The sequence below is a fragment of the Rhamphochromis longiceps genome, linkage group LG8 (assembly GCF_057381845.1).
Source record: "Rhamphochromis longiceps isolate RC_006_pf linkage group LG8, R_longiceps_female_GT1.1, whole genome shotgun sequence".
In the NCBI taxonomy this organism is placed as follows: Eukaryota; Metazoa; Chordata; class Actinopteri; order Cichliformes; family Cichlidae; genus Rhamphochromis; species Rhamphochromis longiceps.
Window position 1 is genome coordinate 17,985,103 of NC_140564.1, and position 19,715 is coordinate 18,004,817.

A 19,715-nucleotide genomic window follows, 5' to 3' on the forward strand; every position below is an offset into this window, starting at 1 on the left:
TCATGGATGTGAAACCATCAAATCTGCAGCAACGGATCTGTTACTATGTTAATATGGACCAAAATCTACCTTGTTGACTCTGGAATGAAGAATTAAAGTCGATCGCAGGTGTACCTAACAAAGTGACTTGTGAACATACATTAGAAACAATTCAAGCATAAAATCTAAATGATAAAAGTCTTTATTAATTTAGAATCGCCCTTTTTTTTTGGGTCAAAATGTTGCTTTCACTGATGGATACAAATAAATCTATTTGACGCCGTTTCTAGAGAGCAGGCCTGGTGGGGCGACACTGACCTCTAGTGGATAGAAGTTGTAACACAAAGCTATAGGAAAACAAGTCATTAAGAGGCCCAAGGCATGTTTTGGACTAGTGGAAACAGTGTTTCTTTATAGCTTTCTGCCTGATTGGCTTTATTCTCTTTATATCATTTCATTTTCAGGGGAAAAATGTATTCAGGTTTAGGCAAAAATCTTCTATTAGGCTATGTGTAAATACCAGAAGTACATACTCTGGGCCAGGTTTACTATTGAAACCATGGGCAATAAATCAGTTATAAAAATAATAATAAAGTAATTTGGGGTGAAAATATATCAAACCCACAAATTATTGCAATCGATAAATAAACAACCGTAACACCATAAATGCAATGATAAATTAAATTTTTAGGGGGTTGTTACGTCATAAAACCTACTCGTACATCTACTCATTCATTCATGCATTTTACCTCCTCATGTGAGTCTGGCTCTTGTGAAGTCAGGAATGGTCTGGAGTTGTCAGACGTTTCTAGAAGGCAGAGCACAGGTGCTATATCTGGCACTGCAGCCCCCCAACAGACCGCTCACGTATCATAAAAGCAGAGGAGCAGCAGCAGAGGAAGCAGCTGAAAAGCGTCTGTGTCACACTCATTTGCTCGGTTCGAGATGACGGAAACCGAGAGGTAAGTGGAATGTGTGAAGTCCAGTTTTATTAAATGTACATTTATTTTCACAGAGCACTGTGAAAGTGGCCGATGAGTGAAAGCACATGCGGGAGGAGCGGGGCCTTCACCGACAGCGTGAAGTTTGAATTGCCATTTTCAGTCTTGAAACACTGAGGTAGTGGAAGCCTGTTTCAAGACTTTCTTTATGGGTTCACTGTGTATAAAACATACCTTATATACAGTGTATGGTTTTTCCACTTGTTCCAAGTTGTAAACATGAAGCTTAAAGCAAAAAACGCTCTTCCCACCCACCACTGAGAAAAGAACTGAAGGTTACAGCATGAATATAAGAGTATGATGAACACATGGCATGATATTTGACATCTTCAGCCTCTGATCAGCTGTATCCCATTGATCTTTAAGAATTTGAATCTTCCTTTCCAGGGCTGTTCAGCAGACCAAGGGTAAAAGCATGACTTTCCGGTCCCAAAAAGAGATGTTTGAGAAGATGGAGGAATCTTTCAAAATCTGTGCTTATTGTGAAAAGCGACCGAATGAACTTTCCAACCCACAGAAGCTAAAGCGTTGCTCCAGGTAAAGAGAGAGTAAAAAAGCAGCGTATTCAGATTTTATCCAGTGAGTTTGTACTGCCAGTACAGACCAGATCTTTTCTTCCTCTCCAGGTGTCTGAATGCTTACTACTGCTGTAAAGAGTGTCAGAAGGAAGACTGGCCCAAGCACAAGAAGTCCTGCTCACAGCTGCGACTGGCTGCCATCGACAGAGTTGTGGAGTGGCTTGTGTTTAAAGGTAAATTGCAGATTCTTCCAATTATTCCAAAAATGGAATAAAGTATCCGACATAGTGGGTTGCTTCAAATGTCTGATTTAGCAGATTTTCTTCGACTACATGCCGTGTCTGACCCAACCCCAGAGGGAAACTGAGGGTTTTGTGTGAATGTGTAAACTGCTATGATATTTTTTATTTTACAATATTATGCTAAAGTAATAATGTGAATTTAAAACAAAAAACTAACAAACCGTTTTAACCTTGCTCAAACTGACAGTTTTATTTGTCTTCAGGAGACCTCCCGTTTCCTACAGAAAAATGGTCCAAATCCCAGTCCGAGGTAAAAGGTTTCGATGACTGGCTCTCCATGCAGGGAGATCTCACAGCACGCCTCGATCCCATTTTAAATGGAAAAAACATGAACGACTTGTGGTCCAACGCTGGTCGGCCTCGGCCAGATGATGACGATCTGAAGCAGTCGCTGTGGAGGGTTTGCAGCGAGTTCTTCTCCAGGCCTCTGACAATAGCCTGGGGGATGAGGCTGTTTGGTCTAAACCCTTTATCCAAACCTCTCACCATTCACCTGGTGGGAGCAGGCCACACTGAGACTCTGTCAGCCAGACTGACCGACTACGATGAGCTGAACAACATGTTCCCCGGACACCAGGGGATCGAAATAGTCATGGTGGGGCCTGAGGTGGTGGACGGCCCCATTGTGAGGCCTCCCCTCAGAGCTTTTGGACCCAAACAGAGAGTCTACATCAGCGCCTACAAGGGCCTCTACCATCAGTTCTGGGAGGAGCTGGTGGAGAAAGAGGAGGCAGCCAAGCCAGATTTGGTGGTTGGATTTCATCCTGGTGAGAAATTTTTTTTCTCCCTTATATAAACACATAATAGTGTGTCTGTTTCTTACTGAGCAATAAAAAGTTAAGAGATCTTATTCATTATTTGGTTTTCTTTCCTTCCTATTTTAAATGTATTTATTTATTTTTATTAAGGATTTGATGCCAGCCAAGGTCTGGACGAGGGTTGGCTTCCAACTCTCCTGCTTCTCAGAGATTATGAAATTCCTTCTCTCTTCACTGCTCTCACGTGAGTGACATTTTGACCTTATTACATTTATATTTAGTTTTCAGGTTCTTTAACTTTTTTTGGTTACATTTCTGTTTTATGATATTTTATTGCTAAAGGGAAACATTGCGATCCACACCGCATTATTTTACTTCAGATATGAAGTTACTGCTGTCTAGAATAGTTAAAATGAGCTCAGCTTCTCTCAACTACTACATTAATGTTCTGTTTACATGTTAGTTCATCAATAATAATCAAATATAGTACAACATTAACTAAGAAAACCTTGGCTGTTCTACATGATGAGGACTTTTGATAGTATTGTTATGGCATGCTAATGCTACTTAAAGCTACAGTGTGTTGGATAACAATCCTAATTTGTTTAATGGGAGTAAGAATATTCCTAGCGGCGTGTATTTAGGGATAAGATTACTCACCATCACAGTCAGCAGCTGAAACTGCTGCAGTAAAACCCAGCAAGTTCAAGACTAATGCCAAACATTACATCTTCAGAATTAAATCCAGAATACATCTTCAGTATTTGGATTATCAAGAATTAAGGAGCAGCTTTTTCAGCCAATGAGGAATCTTGGCCTTGTATAACCTCAGTGAGTGGGAATATGCACCTGCAGCTTTGGAGAACTACTCATTCCAACAGATCTTTAACGCACTGATGCTGATAATATGGGACAATGGGGGGGGGAAAAAAAGAGTGCTTTGTCCATCACTGGAAAGGCACAGCCCACGCGGCCTGTGAGGAGCACCGGGTCATTTGCATTTACAAGCGCTGATGCTGATACAGCCAGACAGTGAGAATACCTCAGCTACACAGGCGTGGCAGAATAAATAAGAGATCTGTGAGGGGTTTTAAGTAAGAACCTGAGCAACTAATTCTGGGGAAATGAGAAGATCCTGCGTTAAGTGGCGTCATGTGGGATCTTCAGTTTAATAAGCTATACTGTAACAGTCAGTTTTACATTCTAATCAGGTGACATGCTTGTCAGTTTCATTATTGTATTATACATTATATCTTACAAGTGCACAGCAGTCTGCCGAGCCTAAACTTTCTGCTGTTTCTGCTCTTTTATCACTGAGAGCTAATGTGCCCATTTGCCATGCTTTGCTGCGTGTAATGTCTGCTGATCATGTCTGCTTGTTCTCCGTCTGCAGTGAGACAGAGATGACCTACTCTTTGCAAATTCTGCTGGAGCTGGAAATGGACATGAAAGGAAGTGGAGCCAACCCTTTTGCATCACTAAAGCCAGAAGTTGTGGATTCATGTGCCCACAAACCTCCGGTCTACTGCAACTCCCACTACTTCTGTTTTCAGGGTCTGCTGGAGACTGTGGAGTTTGAAGAACCAGAGGACGCCTGAATAACAGCAGCGTGCTGACTCTTCCAGCTTTGGGACTATAAAGTTCTGTTTTTATGTGAACTTTAACTATTTTCTTAAAGTAGTTTAAAAAAAATACTACTTAATGTGTACATTTGCTGAATAGGTTCTGCCTGATGGCTACTTACTATGCAATGTCCCTGCTGCATTTGCATTCTCACTATCCCAGTTTGATGGCATTCAGCAGCCACGGTGATGACATTTGACTATACTGCCTATTATTGTGTGTAGAGGGTACAATGTTATAGTAATAGTTTGCTTTCTTCTGTGGTTTTAATCTTTTGGTTATGGCCTCTTTTTTCATCTGCTGTTACAATAACCATGATGTGATAAAAGTAACTTTTCATTAACATTGTCACCTTGTGCTTTTTAATTAAAAAGGACAATATGTCAAAAGTTTTTCAGGCACTAAATTTATTATTTTTGCAACATCTTAAAACAAAAATCACTCAATCAGTTTTCTCTAGGCAGAGGAAATGAAACGTGCAGCACATTTGTAGCAAGAACGAAGCATAAACCCCCCTAAACTGTATTCATACGTACAAAGATTTTAAATAGGTGATTGTCACCAACCAGGAATGATCACAATAGTGCGCACAGTCAGGAATATATGATAAATAGCAGGTCAGAGCTTGTCGTGATTATGAATACTATATAATATTGAATCAGATAAGTGGATTTCAACATAAGTAGCTGCAGGTGGAAAATGACAAGGACTGCTGTAAAAGTATTCTGTTAATAAGAGCGTGGTAGTAAGGAGCTGTGAGATAACACAAATGTTATTGTGGGGGAGATAAAACTTACAATCAGACAGTGAGGCAGAGGGAGGACACATGAAACTGACTCATGCCTCACTTCAAATACTCATTGTGCATTTCAGTTTGACAAAACATAACAAAGCAATATTCAAATACTCAATTTTATAATGGTAAAAATACAGAAACTATAAAAACAGAAATTATAATCCACATTCATGGTATTGTAGAGCTATCTGTCAAGCTACCCAACAATGATATCCTGAAGTGCTGATGCAGATTAAACACAAGTGTGTTATAGCCATATGCTTTATTCTATTTACATGGACCTCAATATACCAGTTTCAGAAAGCATTATAGAAACTCAAAAATGAGATTTTAACCCTTTTTTTTTGGTGTTTGTTAACCTGAAGTACAACTTAAAAGAATTTTGATTGACAAAGAAAGGCACCAGTTTATGGGCGTTTAAAGCCACAGATACCAAGCAGAGTGAAAATGAGGTCCAGTACGAATAGAATGAGGTTGACATAGGTGAAAAAGGCAACCATGAACTGAATGGCCCATATGCAATAGCTGGGTGGACAGTCACTGGGGCGAGGGTTGTGTCTGAACATAAAAATGGGCCACATGATAGCAGTAAATACATAGAGCACAACGGAGATGACCAGGAATATAAAGACAAACCTGTCCAGATTAAAAGGCAAGCAATTCTTGAGTTTCTTGAGGATGTTGGTGGCAATGATTATAGGGATAATGGGAAATGGAATGGCGTATGCTATAACACACAAGATCAGAGGGAAGGAGTCTCTGTAACCGGTCAGGGACACAAAAATCATGCAGCTCACGAAAGCCTCCATAACTTTCATGAATCCAGGTAGGGCGGACAGGTAGCTCCCCGTACTCTTATCGAAGATCTTGTCCTTCACCACTTCGAGTATGTAGACGATGCCGGACAAGAAAGCAAATATGCTCACAATCCACCCGTGCAGGCATGTCCGGCAGATGTAGAAATTGGCATAGAAAATAGCAACGCTGATAGTCATAAGCGCGGAGGACATGGCCATCCCTGTGGTGAAATCTCTCCAGTCCAGGCAAAGTTTGAGCAGTGGGTCAAGCATGAACATCTCAATGATGGTGATGATGAGGGTCATGATGGGACAGAAAGACCAGGCAAACATGGCGTAGTTCCAGTAGGTATGGCTGCTCCCTCCTCTGAAGGCACTTATGACAAATGTAACCAGACACAGTAATATCTGAGCCATGTGCAGCCCTCCTCGCCCGGACATCAGAGTGGAAGGAGTGAACACAGCCTGCGACACTGTGTTCTTAATATCATCAAGTATTCCCATCTCTTTAAACTGAACCGAACAACTGTTAAAATAGCTGCGTAACCTATGTATGAGCTCCCAGGTTGCTCTAAGCACCCACTGAGGTATGTTTGATCTATGCTTTCCGTTCCTTCACAGCCCTGTTTTCCATGCAATCTTTTATTGCCTTTCATTTTGCATAACTTTCTGGGACTGATCTCAGTGTAGTGATAAATGTCTGTCACAGCATATGGAAAGGATATGAAAAGTTACAGAATGTCAACAGTGTGTAAAACCATGGTTTCCCAGAGAACGCCGTTTGTTTTGGAATCATTAGTGTAACTCTTTCAATATATTCTGGTTCTTTTTTAACCAGAATTATTCAAAAAGACCCAGTGTAACATCATAAAATAAAAGGCCAGCAGAAGATGCACAAGATGCACATGCCCACTCAGGAACTTCTGTCAGCTATCTCTGATGAAAAGATTATTTTTGAATTCTAACACATATAGTTAAATGCAGATCTGTGAAAGCCACTGAGTGTCATTCCCTCGAAACACTGTTAAGTGCAGGGGGACTATTTTGATTTCCAAAAAAGAGGACATTTGGCCCAGTCATGAAGAACGTTAATAATGCTGTTTGCTTAAAGAAAATTTTAATATACTCAAACGATGCCTTTTCTATGTGGTTAATGAATGGTGAAATAAAAAATGTCATATAGGGTTTACAAGACAACAAGTGCAAAAAGATAACTGAAAAACCTCTGGAATTAAATAATGGTACAGAAGTAAGGCCTCATCTGTATAAGAAAAATGACCAGTACCGGGACGGTATGAGGGAAATTTCTTTTGCAGTTCGTCTGAAAAGCTGCATTTGCGCTTTCGCATCTTTTAAACATCATCAGGCGTGCTCTGTCACGTCTGTGAGGCTGAACAACCACTCACAAAGCAGCAGTTCTGGGATGACGTCGCACATATGGATCCTCTGTAGGCCTATAGAAAAACCATTTTCATCAATCTCGAAAATCCCCCCGGACATCCCTGACGGAACGTGAAAAGTGTACATGTCCGGGGAAAAGAGGACGGTTGGTCACCTTAGTTTAGTTTAGTTTAGTTTAGTTTAGTTTAGTTTAGTGCTCTCTCTGCCCTGTCTTAGAAACCACACTTTTTCCTGTGGAGGCAATGTAATCTGAGGAGCTCAAATTGATGCAGAAGACACTGCCAGTGCCAAAGTGCCTTTTGACTTTGCTTCATGTGATCTGTGTGTTTGTGACCACTTAGGCTTTCTCTGAGAATAATCTGTGAATTGATTTGTTGACCAGCCTCTGCTGTTTGTTCTTGTGTTAGTTAGTAGTAGCAGCCTGGCACATATTTTAAGATTAATCATTAATCAAAACCTTTTGTTTTTGCTAGTGATTGTGTCTCACTGTCTCCTTTTCTAGACAATTGTGTTACTTCTCCACATGTCCTGGACTTAAGTGAACATAACTCTTGGCCCACCTCCTGGTCAAGATGAAAGCATGGCAAATCAGAGATTCCAGACCCCGGAACAGATTAGGAAAAAGTCTTGTTTATGGTCCAGGTTAAATATGTTTGAAATTCTTCAAACATGTGGGTAAGAAAAGCTTTTTACCCACAATTAAAGCATATGCCACATTTCTATTTGACAGTTTATAGTAGGAGTCACAATGTTATTTTGTTGGTTTCATATCCAAAGAAACTCAAAATAATAATAATAATAATGATGATGATGATGAAGATAACAATGCTACTACTACTACTAATAATAATGCTCAGATTATGACTTCATGTAGACTTCATACAGATCCCCGTGCAGTTCATCCATAAAAATTGTCCGTGCAATCCTGTAATTACTGATCCTTATTCCAGTGTTATGAACATATGTCAGCACTAAGTTTGGGTCCATACCTTCTGCCTAATTTACCGCCTATCATATCTATGTGCTCGCGTGCAGCCTTGTTCATCACTTCTCAGGATCTGCTTTCATCTCACCTGTCTAATCCTCTAACTCCTCTGTTTCCTGTTAACAAGGTAAGGTTAAGAGTGAAGAGTTTAGGGCAGCTGAAGTACAGTTTGAACAGTTCATCTGACACTGATGGATTAATGTTCCCAGGAGAGTATAGAGAAGGGGAAAATCTCCTGGAACGAGAAGAACGTTAATGACATGCAGTGGTTGCAGCACTGAAGGACAAGATTGAGGAAGGGACCAGAGAACCCTATAGAGGCCCACAGTGTTAGTGACACTACATACTGATTGTCATGGTCTGGGTGAGTGCCGGGTTTTTCCACAGAGTCGCCGTTTCCACCCCTAAGCTGAGTCACTGCATTCATGTGTGTTTCCACGCCTGCCGGCAATAGAGCTGCCGGTATTTAATACCAGCACTTACCATCACTCTTCGCCAAGTCTTCAGCTAACCGCAGTTAGTGCTAGCCGTCATAGTTATTAGAAGAACTACTCATCGGATCATCTCTGTCAGTACCACGCCACCCGGACCACTTACCCCTCCTTTGCCTATTCTCCACCTGTTACTCTGCTTCCTTTTGCTTCTCTGCAGCGCTGGTCCTCATCCCAACTGTCATTAAAGGTGTGGCTCTTGCTGTTTTCGCAGTTGGTTCTGGCCCTCTTATTTGACGTCTCAAAGATGTTTTCATCTGGCTTCCTCTTACTTGGCGAGATGGAATTCTGTGTCCTGTAGCCACTGGTTGAGCAGGATGGACCCCTAGAACAGTGGTTTTTCTTTTGGTCATGATCTGACCTTTCATGTTGGTACAGTGTTTTTCTGTGCACATCTTTCCAATCAGTCTTTTTTCTTTTAAGCTCTGCATCACTCATATCCTTTTTATCTACTTCCAGATGCTTTTTTTTACACAGTGCTTTCATTGGAATTGTCTCAGCATTTTTACTCTGACTGGGCCTGATGAGATTGGGGCTGTTCTTCTGAGTTGAAGGGAGAAAACCGTTTTGGCTGCGGGGGCTCACTAGTGTTTTTCTCTCCGCTGCAGAGGGAGGGAAGTTCCTTTGGGCAGGTTGTCTGGTGTCAGAGGTGGGCTGGTGTGGAGACTCTGTCCTGCTATCTGACGCCTCGTTCTTCTTTGTCCTTAAGTAGTTTATGTGTTCATAACAGGACTCAACATAGGAGCTACACTGGTGCAAGCAGGGCACACTTTTGTAAATGCATAGTCCAGCACCTGATCAGGTGTCATTCGTTTTTTTGGATCGAGGTGAAGCAAGTGCTTTACCATTTCAACAAACATCAGGATATCACACCTTTTTGCAGTTGTATGTGCATAATCCTGATCCTCGATGAGGTGGATATGTAAGAGGCCATCCAGAGAATGTAACTTTATACCTCTTTTTTTAACAAACTGAATCTCAAACTCCTGAAAATATTGTTCAGTTGTCTTGAGTTTCCAGTGGTAGATGTAGGAATTTAACTCTCTGCAGAAAAACGTGGCAGTCTTTTGCCCTTAACATTTTCCCCAGGAGTTGTCCTTGGGTCTCCGTTATGTATCGTAGCATGAATACTACAAAAAAATGTCCATCACGCCACTCTTGTGTTAATCTATGCACGGTCTGAAGCATGTGTGTGGGAATGTATGTGAATGTTTTACTGTTATATCTTATTAGTATTTTAAGTATTCTATCTATTTTATTTATTGAATTTTATTGTTTTATTTATATTTTGATATTGCTAGGGATGATGCAATGATCGGGGGCCATTCTTAATTTCGTTGTTCTCATGACAATGACAATAAAGTTTCTGATTCTGATGGCATATTCACTGTATCCAGGGTACAGCAAATAACCAGTGTACAGAGTCACAGCCACGCAGCCCAGAGACTATATGTCTATACAAAGTACGAATGGCTTTCCCCCATGTCCGGGGAAAAGAGGACGGTTGGTCACCCTAGTTAAGTGTATTGGCTATGACAAAAAATAATAAAATATGTTCGGATGTAATGTTTTTAACTTTAATTTTGACTTTGATTGGTAGAATTTTTTAACCTGGGGTTGTCCACTTTCCAAGAAATACCATTTACGGTTCCTTTATCAATGTTTCTGTACGGACCAATTTAATGTGACCCCTCTTCGCCGCTTTATGTGCTACTGTTTTATGAACTGCCCTCAAGATATCATGCTTCTTAAAAAACAAACAGATATTTACACTTTGTTTACAAAGAACGCACATTCCTCAGTCTGTTGATGGGATTTTTATTGGGCAGCCGGCCCGTTTTTTTAGCATTTGTTTTTAGGGGGAAGGTAAATAGAAAGCGCTACAGGAAGTTGTTGTCAGCATTACCACTGCAGTCAGTACTAGTTAGAAATATGTGCTCCCTGTAGTCTTTTAAAGCCGTAAACCTTTGAAAATAACTCTGGAGGAGGCCGTCGCATTGTTGGAACTCTATTTAGTTGTCATGATAATTTCATTTTCGTGGGCTGTTTATTTTATATTCGTGTCGAAGCCGGTGCTGGGGAAAAATTAGCTAGCGTAACGATAGAAATGGGTCGATGACAGAGACTGCAGCGGAAGAGTTTGGCCGAACGAAGCAGCGAGATGGATTTCTCTAAATTCCTGGACGATGATTTCGACGTGAAGGACTGGGTGAATGGTGCCTTCAAGGTGGTGCAGAAGGACGCGCCGGGGAAGGCAGACGCACACGCTGCTACACTGGTCATGAAGCTGCAGGTCTTCATCCAGGAAGTCAACAATGCTATCGAGGGTCAGTAGTTTGCATTGGCCAGTGCGTCTTTAGTGATGTCCTCACCATTGTAATTTGCCTTTATGGCCTACACTGTTAACTTAGTAAACTACGTCCCATTTACAGTTAATGCAGTATGCTACAAGAACATTTCTGCTGCATTTATTGCATTAATATAAACGGCAAAGTCAGTTTTATAAATACTTCTGTAGAACCAATACAATTCAGCTGCCCCACAATCCTCTAAAAAGGACCATAACCACGTGACCATGTGTCTTTGTTGTCATTAAGGACTATGGTTTGTGCATTTGGAAATTGCATGCTGTATGAAATCTTCTGATGACAAATTAAAGGAAAACTTTACAGAAAGAGTCATGGTGTCCCCATCAGCAGGTCATTAGTGAGCACTGAATGGCTTTAGGTGTAGGAAAATTATACGAATCATCTACTGTGGCCTTTACATTCACCAGATCTCTACCTGGACAAACACCCATGAGAAAATGACTTGTTAGACGTGAACACAACACGTAATGAGAAATTGTCTTTGAGAAGATTTATGTTCTATTCATACATCAGTTTAAGAGTTTGTGTATCTAGATCAGAGGTGTCAGAGCTGGCTTAAAATTTGTACTTGTGTAATTTATTACATTTTTTCTTGCTTATAAAGATCTGTTTGTCATGAATAATATACGAAAGTGATAAACAAACAGTTAAATGACATAAAAATTTAATTTGTTTTCACTATTGACTATAGAACTTTCTGTTAATTACCAGAAACCTTCTGTTGTAAAATTACAGGTCAGTCTGGCCAATAAACTACCAGAACATTTTCTGGTTTTCTTTTACCTTTAGTTCTTCAATTCAGTTTTAGCTCCAAATCACAACAACCATCGCCTCAAGGCACTTTATATTGTAAGGTAGATCTTACAATAATACATACAGAGAAAAACCTAACAACCATATGACCCCCAATGAGAAAGCACATTGGCAACAGTGCGAAGGAAAAACTCCCTTTAAACAGGAAGAAACCTCCAGCAGAAACCTCCACCTCAGGGAGGGACGGCAATGTGCTGTGACCGGTTGAAAGAAGGAAGCCACGATAAAAGACGTGCTGTGGAAGAGAGCCAGAGATTAATAAAAAGTATGATTTAGTATGATGAGGTCTGTTTAAGCCCTAATTATTATTATTGTTATTGTTGTTATTGTTAACTTTTATTTAATCAGGAAAGAAATAAACTCTTGAGATTAAAAATGTCTTTTCAGTTGTTGACACCTTTCTTACACTTCCTACAGAAGCTTTTCTTTATCATGTAGGAAAAACTAACAAATACTGTTGAAATTGGATTCCCTTTTCCATGACATCTCAGCTAAATATGTAAAACTTCTTTTCACTAACAGAAAGGGAAGTTTACAGTTTACTGAGTTTACAGAGTTGGTGGGTTTCTACATTACGATATCAAGCGCCATGGCATTTGTATTTATACTGTGTACCAGTACTGCATGGATAAAATTGTGTTGAATTTAACTATGACATGTTAAAAAGTTAGAGTTGTGTTTTCATTTGTTGTGTAGAGAGCAGTAACCAAGCCCTTCAAAATATGCCCCGAGTGCTGAGAGATGTGGAGGCTTTGAAACAGGAGGCCTCTTTTCTAAAGGAGCAAATGGTCATGGTTAAAGAGGACATCAAGAAATTTGAGCAGGAGACAGTGCAGTCCATGCAGGTGTGTGCACAGTTCCAATACTTACTTGAAGTGTATTCAGGATTTAAATGTGATCTAGTGCATTAGGAGAACATGTATACATACTTTGTATATTGTGTTTTTGAAATAATTTGCTTAATAGTAAGCATTATAATAGTGAAAGTCTAGCACTGGACTCAAATGTGCAGAGTACTCCATACTTCTGAGGCTTGAACTGTATGTTTCATGCATATTTTCAACCAGGTCCTGGTGGAGATAGATCAGGTGAAGAGTCGAATGCAGCTGGCAGCTGAAGCGTTGCAGGAAGCAGACAAATGGAGCACACTGAGTGCAGACATTGAGGAGACCTTCAAAACACAGGTATGAAAGAAAGACTCTGCCGCAGAGCTTTTCTTGGTTTGTTTCTGCCTGCCTTGCTGCTTACCAATTATGAACTGATGTGACTCACACTGGCTCATATGCGTGTTAGAGATCAGAATATTGGAGCACTTTAATCTTGTTATTTAATCTAACTTTCTGAGTGTACTCAACACATCCTGTAAACTGATCCACTGTAGAGTCAAACCTCTTCCAAGGCACTGGATGAGTAATGTGTAATTACAGTGCTATTGTAATTAGCTTTTTATCCTTTGAAAGCTAATTATATAATATTACGATATTGTGCAGATGTTGACGGTAACGATAGTAATCATATTTTCCTTTTTTCAGGACTTTAAAGTAATTTCTTCTAAGCTAACCAGCATGCAGAACAGTCTGGCCATGCTAGTGGACACACCAGACTACTCTGATAAGTGTGTTCACCTGGAGGCTTTGAAAAACAGACTGGAGGCCATGGCCAGCCCACAGATAGTAGCAACGTTTAATTCCATGTCTGTAGGTAAGAACCCCAGAGAAAGTGTTGTTTCTTGAATTTATTCAGTGCTTACTGTTTTGGTTTGCTGTAGTTTGCTTACACTGTACAAACATCACATGCTTTTGCCTCTCTGCAGACCAAGCCAAGCTGTTTGTTAAAGTCTTCACAGAGATCGACAGAATGCCGCAGCTTCTTGCGTACTACTACAAGTGTCACAAGGTAGGCACCACTGCATCTCTGTGACCTATAAATCTCTGCAAAGGCATATTCTGATATATTTGCTTCTGTGCATGACTGTCTGTTTTGCTGTTCTCAGGGCCAGTTGCTGAGTATATGGCAGGATCTCTCCCAGAGCGAGCTCAATCTGAATCAGCAGCTGTCTGAATTCTACGACACCTTGCTCTCCACTTGGCACGGCCAAATACAGTGGAGCAGCCAGGTGAGATGGACTGCAGTACCAAGATCGACACCTGATGGGTTTTACTTTGCTAACACTCTGTAGTGCTAATTTTTTTTTTTAATCTTGGATTCACACAGGTGTTCAAGAAGCCTTATGAAGTGGTGACAGTGTTGTTGATACAGTCTCTGGGGGCCATGGTGCCATCCATACCTGTGTGCTTGAGCACGGCCATGGAGCGGGCAGCCCAAGAGGAGCGTCTGGGGACTCTGCTGGAGCTCCATCACACCACGTCCACCTTTGGACACAACCTTGAAGCAGCCATGCTGCCACACCTGGGTATGCACCTGAACCATATGTGTAAATACTGCTCATGGAAGATGACAACATAAAGTGTTCTCTTCATGTTTGGTCTTATTTCTGCTGCAGGTGAACATAACCTCTTGAAGCTGAGTGAGCTGGTCTGTGCGCTGTATGATCCCTATAAATCTTATCAGCTACATTATGGAGATCTGGAGGAAGCTCACCTTCTCATCCAGATCAGCGCCGTGCCTTTGGTTAGAGCACACCAGAAACTCAACCATGGAAATAACCAGAATTTTTGCAGTAATTACTTGTAGTCTGATCTTTATCCAAATCATAATTATACACTGAACTAACTAACTAATTATAACTGAACTAACAACAGAAAGAGTTGTGAACCTGTTTGCTAACAACTTGTTAAGTTGTCAGTCAGGTGTTCCAGTTACTGAGAGATTTGAAGTGTTGTTGTGCCCCTCAAACAAAGTTTACTTGCTGATAAAGTCTGCTGTTGCCTAGAAAGACTGGTAGGACCTATCGTCTGTGAAAACAAGTTTCACTTCTCCTTAGAATAGATGCATGAAGTCAGAAGCTAAATGGATGTTTAAAAAGAATCCACCCAAAAACTGTTTACAGATGAATGAAAGTCATGACTGTTCCTAAACTCCATGGGATGAGGATTACAGGAGAAGTGCATCATGTAAAACTGAACGAGGTTAGAAAAACAGCAAAAAGGGAAAAAGTGAGGAATAGCTGCAGAACTCCTCCAGCACAATTATTTTGAGGACTTATTATTTGCAGCAAAACGACACAAAGTTTTGAAGGAAACAAGGCACTAAACACCGCCATCACTGGAGTGTTTATTAAATCATCTCACAAATGACAAAATTAATTAAATATCAATTTGCATATCTGGCTTTTAATTTGCATAATTTTGCTACATCTGGCATTTTTGTGCAATTTATTCAGGCTTTTAAGGAAAACATAGATCACACTGATAATGTAGAAATCTAAAAAAAACTCGCCATTACAGGGTTAAGTTGCTGAGATTCATAAGCTAAAAATGTGTTTGTATGTAGCAGTGACACTAATATAGTCCATTTTGTCCTGTTTTGCACATTCCACTACAGGAACACGGGGAGGTAATTGATTGCGTAGAAGAGTTGAGCCACTCGGTAGGCAAGTTGTTTGGCCTGGCTGGTGCTGCTGTGGACCGCTGTGTCAGACTGACTGATGGACTTGCAGTGTGTGGCCTCCTCAAAGCTCTCAAAGCCCTCTTCACCAAGTAAAGAGCCTCTACTCACACTCACATACGCCACATACTGCATGGATTGCTACAGATATGTTTTATCTCTAGATATAGTTTGTCTGATTTTAGCATTACTGTAGATGATTCACCAGCTTTGACGTGGTGCTGATTCTAGGTATGTGTCAGACTTTTCCACAACACTCCAGTCGATCAGGAAGAAGTGTAAGCTTGAGGACACACCAAGTTCATCGGTTTTCCAGGAGGACTGGACGGCTTTCCAGAACTCAGTCAGGTTATTACCTTTTTAAAAAACAAAAAAAACAACAAACCCTTTTGTTATAATTCACATGGATTGAAAATAATTGCATGAAAAAAGCTGTCTTCTTGCTTTAAAAAACAATATTGTTGTTTGCAGGATCATTTCCACATGTGGAGAGTTGCTTAGACAATGTGGGGCCTTTGAACAACAGCTGTCAAACAAGTGAGTGAATCTTTTTACTGAATGAATATTTTTACCCAATGACAGTGAGCACACAGTCAAGAAGCTGATCTGGAATTTTAAAGAAAATGTCTACTTTGCGATCTGTCCCATAGGATCCTGGCCACGGCAGGTAAGTACTTGTCAGAGTCGTACAGCCCACGCAGCCTGGCAGGAATCCAGGAGGCCACTTCCACAGAAAGGAAGAGTGCCACCAAAAACCCTTGGCAAGAATACAACTACCTTCAGAGGGGAAATGTGGCTGAATATAACAATCTGATGGAACTTCTTTACTCGTTAAAGGTGTGGCAGTTTTCTGTATTGAACCCTTACACTTGGTTTATCAGGGTCCTTCTGTAGCTGTTCTTCTTACCCGACACTTCCTCCTATTTCTGCTTGTCCCTCGCAGGAGAAAGGCACAGGTAACTCCAACTTGTTAGCAGAGCCTAGGACAGCTCTGACCAGACTCAATCAACAGGCCAACCAGCTGGCCTTTGACTCGGTCTTCATGCAGATCAAGCACCAGCTCTGCCTCGTCTCCAAGATGGAGGTGTCAAGTTTCTGCGTTATTTAATTTCAAATAAGGATCAAGATGATTTGAGTGAATGTGTGCTGAAAGCTTTTGGATTGAGTTTGCGCACTCGAGTGGTGGATGTGCCGTATCCGTTTAATCTGTTTGATTTGTGCTTCGTGTTTAAGAGTCAAGAATCACCTGGTCTTGGAGAGAGCTACACGGAGGACCTGCCTAATTTCAGCCTGTCACCCCAAGAGTACATCACTAATGTTAGTGAACTTTCATTTGATAAATATAAATAAACAGGATACAGTGGCATTTGTACATATTTACAGAGACCATATGACTTTTCCCTCCACATAGATAGGACAGTACCTGATGTCTCTCCCACTCCACTTGGAGCCTTTTGTGACACAAGAGGACCCGGCTTTAGAGATGGCCTTACATGCTGGGAAGCTGCCTTTCCCTCCAGAGCAAGGTTACTGAAAATTATCCCCCTCAATTTTCCCTAAAGTCAAAGACACTTGAGTGACAACTCAACTCATTTGAAGAGGAGATGTCTTGTAATCTGGTGCCCTTCTCAAAGACCACCTCCTTCTGTTTCAGGTGATGAGCTTACTGAGCTGGACAACACAGCAGACTACTGGTTGGGCTCCATTGCTCGGGCAACCATGCAGACCTACTGTGATGCCATTTTACTGATCCCCCAGCTGAGCACTCATTCCACTAAACAACTGGCCACGGATATCGGTACAGTAGCTAAAATGCGGGACAGATGACGTACTCCTTCTCATGGGGATCAATTGAAATTCACAATAGCCCGAAATTATATCTGAACATTTGTGTTTGTGCTCCACAGACTATCTGAGTAACGTGATGGACGCCCTGGGCCTGCAGCCGTCTCGCACCCTGCAAAATATCGTAACTCTACTTAGGACTAAACCACAAGACTACAGACAGACTGCCAAGCTGTTGCCTCGACGACTGACGTCCACTATCGCTGCACTTCGGAGCATCGACTACTAAGACAAAAGCAAAAGGACTCGATAGGTTGCATGGCTTCAAGGGCGGCCCTGGGGACGTCCTGTGCTGTAAACAAACAGAAGAATGTGATGTTAATATCAGCTGGTTTACATGTTACAGTTCCCCAAATATCATAGTGGCTAATCTCGCTGACAGCTGCAGCATTTAAAGACGTTTGTGTCTAAATATGGCATTTATGGGACGAGATTCAAATAAGGGCAGGTCTGACCTTTTTTTTTTTTTTTTTTTTTTAATTTTCATTTTTTTTTAACTGATTAATGTTTGTGAGTTTGAAATGATGATGTCTCACCAGTGACGACGCCTTCAAGTGAAACCAAAAGGGGAATGTGTCTTGACTTGTCATTTTTCACTTCTGCATTTATAAGACGGGGGCAGCTTCAGAGCATTTAAATCTACTTAAACAAGTCTGTCATGCTAATGAATAAATCGTAATTATTAAATTATATTTAGGTAATAATAGTGACAAACTTTATTCATTTCTGGTAATTTAACTTTGAAAATAAGGGAGAAAGTGATCTGTCTCTGTTGAGGTTGTGGGTGGGCTGAACTGGTGACATGGTTAATATTTTTACATGCAGTATGGTGGAAACGTGTATATAAAACATGGATGTAAACACTGTAGTGTGGCTATGTGTATTATTTTAATTCAGTGGACTGAATCAAGCGCTGAATGAGGATCCCTCAGTGGTAAACTGTGTATTGCGTTGTATGTTCCACTTCCTACCTTTAAGACATGAAAATTGGCTTGTCTGTCACGGTTAATTGTCAGGGGACTCGAGTAGGCAAAGAAGACTTTGCTGTAAAGCTCTTTTCACACATTTAAACTACTGAAAATGTGGACGAATCAGGTCGGACAGTTTTGCAGTTGTCCCTTATCGCAGCAGGAGATGGAGTGTGCAGCTTTGGGCTCATGCTACAGTTACATTAAAAAAAAATGGTGGTTGGAGACTGTGGCAAGACCCAAATTAGAGTGACCCTGTGATATGAAATTGTGGCCTGGTTGCTTTTGCATCTGAGATGCTGTCAGTTGCCATCTTCAAAGCAACTTATGTGAGTCGAAATGGCGATGGAACTGAATCAGTTTGAGTGAATGAGGTATGCAATGATAACTCTATGAACTGCTTAAATTCAGAGTCCACCCAGGACCTTAAATTTGAAACACAAATGTCTCAACTTTGCTTTTATATGGTAATATAACAAGAACACAACCAACTGAGTCCCTTAATGAAAACCTCAGGGACATGTTGCGCTCATCAGTACAGACTCACTCAGGTTGTTTGCAGTTTGTTGGCAATTGTCTGCATTTATAAATTAAAGGGCAGTTATTTGCAAACCCTTGCTAATCTGTCTGAGACTGATGGCAGTCAGTCCACTTTGGATTGCAAGCAGTTGCACATCTATCCAGGTGGGAGGCAACCAATAACAAATAATTGTGGTCCTGTGACCAGTTGGTCCCACACACTTACTTGCAGTCATTCACTAAATGTGAGGAAATGAAATCCACTCATTTTTTTTTTCTTTAAGGAGCTCCCCACAGGTATTAGTAGTCTAGTGTGACTGAGTCTTTAGGGAGAATTGCTCTACTTTTGGTGCAGCCATCTGCCCAACCAGCTGCCAGATGGCTACATCCTTCGATCCTGGTTCACCCAAATATGTCTTCCTGTTAAAGAGAAGTTTTTCCTCCCCACTGTTGCCAAATGCTTGCTCATAGGGGATCATGTTATTGTTGGGTAGCTGTGAATATTGTGGGGCCTTTACCTTACAACATCAACTGCCTTGAAACGACTGTTGTCTTGAACTGTCGCTAGGCCCATATAAGTAAAATAAATTCTAATTAATCTGACTTTTCCACGATTTCCCGACATGCCAGTGGCCCAGCAATAGCCTACATTATCGGGAAAAATCAGCTGATAATGAAAATAACTGTGTTGTGTCTTTTGTGTAGCCACTGTAGAACAATCCATAGCAACTGGCAACATTTTTACATAATTTATTTGTTTGTTTGTTTTTTAATTAAATTTTATGGGGTTTTTTAAAACAAAAATTCCTTTGTTGTCCTTTCCCCCCAGCTATAAGCTCAGCTGCAAATAATGTAAAATAATGTGAAAGAGTAATATATTACCACTGTTACCGGATTGGTTGGGATCGGCGTCCGCGCTGTCCACAAACAGACACGGAGCATCATCACATGCCGCTGTACCTGCTCTCCTCCAACATGGACCA

General features: G+C 40.9%; 3 protein-coding genes and 1 pseudogene across 3 annotated transcripts; 2 read left to right on the plus strand and 2 right to left on the minus strand.

Moving 5' to 3' along the window:
- The first annotated feature begins 802 nt into the window (after positions 1-802).
- Positions 803-4,524, plus strand: LOC146663437 (putative protein MSS51 homolog, mitochondrial). The gene is made up of 6 exons (XM_085416219.1): positions 803-941; positions 1,368-1,517; positions 1,607-1,731; positions 2,004-2,567; positions 2,709-2,802; positions 3,952-4,524. The coding sequence occupies exons 1-6, from the start codon at positions 925-927 to the stop codon at positions 4,154-4,156; spliced, it is 1,155 nt and encodes a 384-aa protein (XP_085272345.1). The 5' UTR covers positions 803-924; the 3' UTR covers positions 4,157-4,524.
- Positions 4,525-5,317: 793 nt separating this feature from the next.
- Positions 5,318-6,278, minus strand: LOC146663438 (myeloid-associated differentiation marker-like protein 2). Its single transcript, XM_085415276.1, has one exon. It carries the CDS (start codon positions 6,276-6,278, stop codon positions 5,385-5,387), a length of 894 nt encoding a protein of 297 aa, XP_085271402.1. The 3' UTR covers positions 5,318-5,384.
- A 2,490-nt stretch (positions 6,279-8,768) lies between these two features.
- Positions 8,769-9,731, minus strand: LOC146663439 (uncharacterized; annotated as a pseudogene).
- A 733-nt stretch (positions 9,732-10,464) lies between these two features.
- Positions 10,465-18,106, plus strand: cog7 (component of oligomeric golgi complex 7). The gene is made up of 17 exons (XM_085416220.1): positions 10,465-10,978; positions 12,530-12,678; positions 12,901-13,017; positions 13,366-13,534; positions 13,647-13,729; positions 13,827-13,949; positions 14,048-14,246; positions 14,337-14,464; positions 15,338-15,492; positions 15,632-15,748; positions 15,872-15,937; positions 16,051-16,237; positions 16,344-16,484; positions 16,634-16,717; positions 16,812-16,926; positions 17,055-17,198; positions 17,308-18,106. Exons 1-17 carry the CDS (start codon positions 10,813-10,815, stop codon positions 17,472-17,474), a joined length of 2,310 nt encoding a protein of 769 aa, XP_085272346.1. The 5' UTR covers positions 10,465-10,812; the 3' UTR covers positions 17,475-18,106.
- Positions 18,107-19,715: the final 1,609 nt, after the last annotated feature.